The following is a 7,625-nucleotide window of genomic DNA, read 5'->3' on the forward strand; positions in this document are numbered from 1 at the left end:
TTTTCTTTCTTCTCTACTTTCTTTAAGACAGGGAGAGTGGGGGGAGAGAGGGAAAGAGAGAGAGAGTGAGAGAGAGAGAGAGAGAGCGAGGTCTCAGTTACTGGTTCACAGCCCAAATGCCCACAAGAGTTAAAACTTGGAGCCAGGAACTCAACACAAGGCTCTAATAATTGGGAGGAACCCAATTACTTGAGACATTACCACTGCCTCCCAGACTCTGCATTAGCTAAAGAACAGAATCAGGAGTAACAGCACTCATCTGTGGGACCGGGGTGTCTTAACCACTAAGTTAAATGCCAGCCCCCAAATGTTATTTAAAAAATACTGTATTTAAAGTTGTCATCTCCAAGTAATCCATGATATAAAAGTTAATTATATTTTCAGGAAACCAAAAGAGAAGAGATCTTCCTGTATCTATGTCTCTAAACCACTTCTCTGTTTATGAAATTTGGAGTATAGTATGGTCAATAAATATCCAGAAAACTGTCGATCTGGAAATGTCAACTGATTGTCTAAAGAAACTTCACAAAGCACACATTCTACAGATATGTATCAACGATAAATCATTCTCACCATAACTATACTGAACTATGACAGACTAAAATGACACATTCCCCTAGATGGTGTTCTAGTTAAATCTGCCACCTGTGATGCTGGCATCCCAAATGGGCACCAGTTGGAGTCCAAACTACTCCACTTCTGATCTAGCTCCTTGCTGATGCTCCTGATAGAGCAGCAGAGGAGGACCCAAGAGCTTGGATTCCTGTACCCACATGGGAGACCCGGAAGAAACTCCTGGCTCCTGGCTTTGGCCTGGCCCAGCCCTGGCCATTGAGGTCATCTTGGGAGTGAATCAGCAGATGAAAAGATCTCTCTCTCTCTCTGTTTCTCCCTATGTCTGTCTTTCAAATAAATCTTTAAAAAAAAAAAAAAGAAGAAGAAGCATTCTCCAATAGCTGAGAATTCTTATCTATAAGGGCCTATCCAAATAATAAATACAGGAAGTTTTAAAATTATAATTTTAATAAATATGAGCACCATAGAACACATGGGTATTATTGGAACACTGGCCTTCAAAAGATTGAAAGTTGGGGCCAGCATTGTGGTATGATGGGATAAGCCACCACTTGCCACACCAGCAATTCCATATGGACTCCAGTTTGTGTCCTGGCTGCTCCACTTCCAATCAAACTCTGGGCTAATGCTCCTGGGAAAGCAATGGAAAATGACCCAAATGCTTGTACCCCTGACAACCATGTGAGAGACCCAGATGAAACTCCCAGCTTGAGTTTGTCTCAGCCTTGATCATTGGGACCATCCAGTGAGTGAACCAACAGATGGAAGATCTCTCTCTCTCTTCTCTCGCTCTCTCTCTCTCTCTTTCAAGTAAGCACAAAAATTTTTAAAAACAGAAAGGTAAAATTTGACCCCAAAGAGATACTGCTTTCCACAGAGGCCACTGATCTTAGGAGTTGGGAGGGTTGTGGATGGGAGGGAAGTTATGGGGGGGGGGAGCCATTGTAATCCATAAGCTGTACTTTGGAAATTTATATTTACTAAAAAAAGGTTAAAAAAAAGAATACATTTTAAGAATGAGTTATGACAAAATGTGAGTACATACTCGAATGGTTTAGAATGTATATAATAATGTCAACAAATTATTATCATTTATAATTCTTGATACATTTACCTTAGGAATATAGCAGGCATTCCTTCGCACATCATTGTGACATTATTTGCTATAGAAATGTAAGGTTCAAGAAACTTAAATTGGGTCTCCAATGATCATTGTGGACTTTCAATATATAAAGCATAGAGCAATCTAACAGCAAGTCATTTTACTTACTTAATAAAAAGTCTTTTTTTCTAAAAGTAATGATCACTGTAGAGAATCTGAAATAAAGGAAAATATAAAGAAGAAAAAATGACCTATCATTTTCAATACACAGAGAAAGCTAGCATTGATATTTTGCTGTTTCCATGCTACATTTCTTTTATATTTAAATGTAAGAATTTACTTGGAAATTAGTATTATATACAATTAGATAATTATATTTTTTTAAAATCAAACCCTTTAAACTGGTTAAAAATTGGATTTCTTTTGGGTTTTTCTGGTCTGCTTTCTAGTAATTATTCCTACTGGTTTATATAAGGTCTTCATAGAAAAATTTAGGGAAACATTCTATTTACCTCAAATAACCTTCTAGTTTGTATTTACCACAAATAACCTTCTCATTTAGTTATGATTTTGACATATACTTATATATGTTAATTTGTCAATTTTTTTTAACTTTTATTTAATTAATATAAATTTCCAATGTACAGCTTATGGATTACAATGGCTCCCCCCCCATAACTTCCCTCCCAACCGCAACCCTCCCCTTTCCCGCTCCCTCTCCCCTTCCATTCACATCAAGATGCATTTTCAATTCTCTTTATATACAGAAGATCAGTTTAGTATATATTAAGTAAAGATTTCAACAGTTTGCCCCCACATAGCAACAAAAAGTGAAAAAATACTGTTGGAGTACTAGTTATTGCATTAAATAACAGTGTACAGCACATTAAAGACAGAGATCCTACATGATATTTTTAAAAAATTGATTAATTTTGTATGCAATTTCCAATTTAACACCAGGGTTTTTTTTTTTTTTCATTTTCAATTATCTTTATATACAGAAGATCGATTCAGTACATGCTAAGAAAGATTTCATCAGTTTGCACCCACACAGACACACAAAATGTAAAAATACTGTTTTAGTACTAGTTATAGCATCACTTCACATTGGACAACACATTAAGGACAGATCCCACATGAGACATAAGTACACAGTGACTCCTGTTGTTGAGTTAGCAATCTGACACTCTTGTTTATGGCGTCAGTAATCTCCCTAGGCTCTAGTCATGCCCTTGATCTTTCTCCATTTTAATAGCATTGAATTTCTTTATACATATGCCCACATGAGTAATTTTACATTGCATGCATAACTCATATTATAAATAATATGGAATTTTTTTTTAAAGATTTATTTATTTATTTGAAAGGCAGAATTACAGAGAGGTAGAAAGAGAGAGGTCTTCCATCTGCTGGTTCAATCCTGAGATGGCTGCAATGGCTGGAGCTGTGCCAATCCAAAGCCAGGAGCCAGGAATTTCCTTTTGGTCTCCCACACAGGTACAGGAGCCCAAGGACTTGGGCCATTCTCCATTGTTTTCCCAGGCCATAACAGAGAGCTGTATCAGAAGTGGAGCAGTTGGGACTCAAACTGGCACCCATTTGGGATGCCGGTACTGCAGGCGGCAGCTTTACCCACTACGCCACAGTGCTGGTTCCCTTGGAAGGTCTTTAGTAGAGCATTTTTTCTTTCTCCTTCTCTCTCTTTGCCCTCTGCTTCCATTAGTATCACTTTCCCTCCCCAGCTCCCAGATATATAAACATCTTAAAAATATTCCCCTTTTCCCTTAAGCACTTTAAGTCTATACTACAATGGTATCAGAAATAATAAATTACTCATAATATGGAAATAAAGTCTGCTAAAATTTTTATTGTGCTGTAATATATAACATATATAACATGTAATAAATAACATAAAAATTATTACATTAGCCATATTGTAGTATTACTTCAAAAACGTTAAGTACATTCATGAATATTCATATCTAGGACTTTTTCCATCTTCCCAAACTGAAACTTAGTGCCCATTAAACAAGAGCTCCTCATTCCCACCTCTCCTTAACATCCACCATTCTATAAAAGTACCACAAAGAGTCCATGGAAAAGAGAATTAAAATATGACTTTATGCAAAAGATTTTTTAAATTCATGCATATAAATATAATCTCTCTATATAAATTTGAATACTCTGGATACCTCAAATTTTTTGTGCCCTTTATGTCTGCCTTATTTCACTTAGCATATAGGTTCATCCATGTTGTAAGGTGTCAGATTCATTCTTTTCTTTTTTTTAAAGATTTATTTTATTTATTTGAAAGACAGAGTTACAGAGAGAGATAGAGACAGAGAGAGAGGTCTTCCATCTGCTGGTTCACTCCCCAGATGGCCACAATGGCCACAGCTGCGCTGATCTGAAGCCAGGAGCCAGAAGTTTCTTCCAGGTCTCCCACATGGGTGTAGGGGCCCAAGGACTTGGGCCATCTTCTAGGCTATCCCAGGCCATAACAAAGAGCTGGATCAGAAGAGGAGCAGCTGGGACTAGAACCAGCACCCATATGGGATTTTGGCGCTTCAGGCCAGAGTGTTAACCCGCTGCGCCACAGCGCCGGCCTCCAGATTCATTCTTTTCAACATTAAATAACATTCATGTTATACTCACATGTATATACCACACTAAATTTATCCATTCGTCTGTCTGTAGACATTGAGTGGTTTCCACCTTTTGGGTACTGTGAATAATGACAGTATGAATATTGATGTTTGAAAATAGTGGGTTTTTAAATTTATTTTCACTTTACTTGGAGAGAGAGAGAGAGAGAGAGAGCTTCCATTTGCCAGTTCACTCCTCAAATGCCAGCAACATTCATGACTGGGCCAGGCCCAAGTCAGAAACCTCAGACCCAATCCAGGTCTCTCATATGGGTGGCAGGGACCCAAGTACTTGAATTACCATGTGCTGCCTCCTAGAATGTGAAATAAGTTGTTTTGGAAGCAGATCCAAGACTTGAACCAAAGACTCTGATATGGGATGTGGGCAACCCAAGTGATGTCTTAGCTGCTGAGCCAAACGTCTATTCCTGAAAATAGTCTTATAAATAATATTACTAATCATGATGTATATAGCCACTGAAATTGTTTAGGAAAACTGATACCAACTGTTAACATTTAAACTATGACTCAGCTTTACCTAATCCAAATAGAGAAATATTTTGCCTTGAATATTTCTCTCAAGACCTCAAAAGACTTTATGTGCATATGTTATGATGTTTATAATGAAAAAAAAGTTGGAAAATGTGCAATAAATAGCCAATAATGTAAAAGTTTAGGGTAAATGATGATTCTCAAGAATTTAGAATGCACTGAAGTTCAGGTTACATGTGGAAGCATTGTGAAAGATATTTCTATTCCTTTGAGCCAAACTGAGAGAAATTATATTTGGGCATGTTATAAATTAATATTTTATTTCTCCACAATTATTTTTCAGAGAAATCAAGAATGCCTGAAGAAAATCATAGCATGAAAAACGAATTTATCCTCACAGGATTTACAGATCAACCAGAGCTAACCTCTCTGTTTTTTGTGATATTTTTTGTCATTTATCTAGTGACCATCGTGGGAAATCTTGGTCTGATGATACTAATTTCAAAAGAGCGTTGTCTTCATACACCAATGTACATGTTTCTGGGAAACTTGGCTCTTGTGGATTCTTGCTGTGCCTCTGCAATTACTCCAAAGATGTTAGAGAACTTCCTTTCTAAAGACACAATGATTTCCCTCTACGAATGTATGCTGCAGTTTTATTTTCTTTGCACTGTTGAAACTGCAGATTGCTTTCTGCTGGCAGCAATGGCCTATGACCGCTATGTGGCCATATGTAGTCCACTTCAGTACCACACCATGATGTCAAAGAAGCTCTGCATTCAGATGATCATCGGGGCCTTCATAGCTGGAAACTTGCATTCTATGATTCATGTAGGGCTTCTCTTTAGGTTAGCATTCTGTGCATCAAACCACATTCACCACTTTTACTGTGATATTCTTCCCTTGTACAGACTCTCCTGTGTTGATCCTTATGTCAATGAACTGGTACTGTTCATCTTTTCAGGTTCAATTCAAGTCTTCACCATAGGTAGTGTCTTAATATCTTATCTCTACATTCTTTTTACAATTTTCAAAATGAAATCCAAAGAGGGAAGGGCCAAAGCCTTTTCCACTTGTGCATCCCACTTTCTGTCTGTTTCGTTATTCTATGGGTCTCTTTTCTTCATGTATGTTCGACCCAATTTGCTGGAAGAAGGAGATAAAGATATACCAGCTGGCATTTTGTTTACAATAGTTGTTCCCTTACTCAATCCTTTCATTTATAGCCTGAGAAATAAGGAAGTAATAAGTGTCTTGAGAAAAATTTTAAAGAAAAAATAATCTCAAAAAACTTTGAACAAACCACATTTACTGCAGCTTAATGATCTGAATGGAGCAAAAACTTCCACATGAAATTACAAACAGGAAATGCAAAAATTATATGCAAAATATTTATAAATTATAATACATTCAATTTAGGCAATAATAATATAAGGGGGAGAGCATATTGAGAGGAGTCAACTGTGCTAAATCATAACTCAAAATAACAAAAATCAGGAGTGAATCTTGAACTCATTGGACTGTTTCAGCATAAGACCTAATTAGCAACCAAAAGACAACAGCCAAATTAGCAATAGAACCACTCCATATTTATTAGCAGTCTACTTCAGCAGGTTAGAATATTAGCACTCCACATCAGCTGAAAAGGGTTAAGTTCATGTGAATCTCCAACAAATGACTCCACTTACAACCACAAGCAACAAAATAAAAAATTTGTAACTCAAGAATTTTGAGGGACATTATTATGGTTGGGAGTGGTGAAGAATGAAAATGTCAGATGACAGTGAGTATTATATTTTCAAATTGAAATTGTTATGGAGTTAAATGACAAACACAAAATGTCCATTTTCCAAAGAAATTACCTACAGAGTTTCAACTACTCCCATGTCTACATAAAGATATGATAGCATAAAGCTCCAGACAATGTCACCCATGTGGGATCTGAAGAGTCATTGTTGGTAGTGCCTTAGGCTACACCTCTTCTGTGCTCTTCCTGAGAGGTGAAAAAGGGACTCTAATGTGGGTCACAATATGGAGACATGAAAAAAGTGCAATGTTGAACTATAGATACGCCTTATCTAAAATAATTTCTTTTTTTTCCTTTTCACCATTGCAAGATCTAAACTTGTGAACAGTGACTAAAACCTCTGATCTTAATGTGACATTATAAAAGAATTACTTACCAAATATTCACTTAACCTTTATTTGTTGCACCCCTGCTATGTGGAAGAACTGTTCTAGGTGCTGGTATACATCAGTAGCCAAAATACCAGTTTTGCCATCTTCTTAAAGAAGAGAAAATTGCCATGATTTTAATTACCTACTTTTAGATCAAGGAGAGTGCATATCAAGTAACAGGAAAACTCCCCCTTTTGCTTCCTCTCTTTGCTCTGAAGTCACCTCTAAATTCCCAGAAGGCAACTGTGAGGTTGCAGCAGTACTCCAACCTAGACTGCCACACGAGACTTACTTCACTAGAAAGTCAACATGTTGAGCCTACTTAGGAGAAGCAATATGAACACAGATACATTTCCAACTCATGAATGCAAAACTATAACCAGGTACTTTCTCTTTGTAACCTCGAAGAGAATCTAACCTAACTCACTCTAATTACGCTCAGACTTTCAGTGGTTTCCTCGATTATTTCAAGTTAAATCCCATTAATTCAGCATCTTCCCAACTCCATTTCTCTCCTCCTGTGACTCTGTGTGAATGTGTAAGTCTTTGCCTGATAGCATGACACTGAGTACAGATATCGTGTTGCAAATGAGTTTAGTCCAAGCTGTAGTCCTCTGAGAAGTTTGAATCTA

General features: G+C 37.0%; 1 protein-coding gene across 1 annotated transcript; it reads left to right on the plus strand.

Moving 5' to 3' along the window:
- Nucleotides 1-5,169: 5,169 nt before the first annotated feature.
- Nucleotides 5,170-6,096, plus strand: LOC133747831 (olfactory receptor 5K1-like). Its single transcript, XM_062176243.1, has one exon. The coding sequence runs from the start codon at nucleotides 5,170-5,172 to the stop codon at nucleotides 6,094-6,096; it is 927 nt and encodes a 308-aa protein (XP_062032227.1).
- Nucleotides 6,097-7,625: the final 1,529 nt, after the last annotated feature.

Source organism: Lepus europaeus, chromosome 2, assembly GCF_033115175.1.
Source record: "Lepus europaeus isolate LE1 chromosome 2, mLepTim1.pri, whole genome shotgun sequence".
In the NCBI taxonomy this organism is placed as follows: domain Eukaryota; kingdom Metazoa; phylum Chordata; class Mammalia; order Lagomorpha; family Leporidae; genus Lepus; species Lepus europaeus.

What these genes read in the sequence shown, in the direction of transcription:
- LOC133747831 (XM_062176243.1), top strand. Translation starts at nt 5,170, where the DNA reads ATGCCTGAAGAAAATCATAGCATGAAAAACGAATTTATCCTCACAGGA.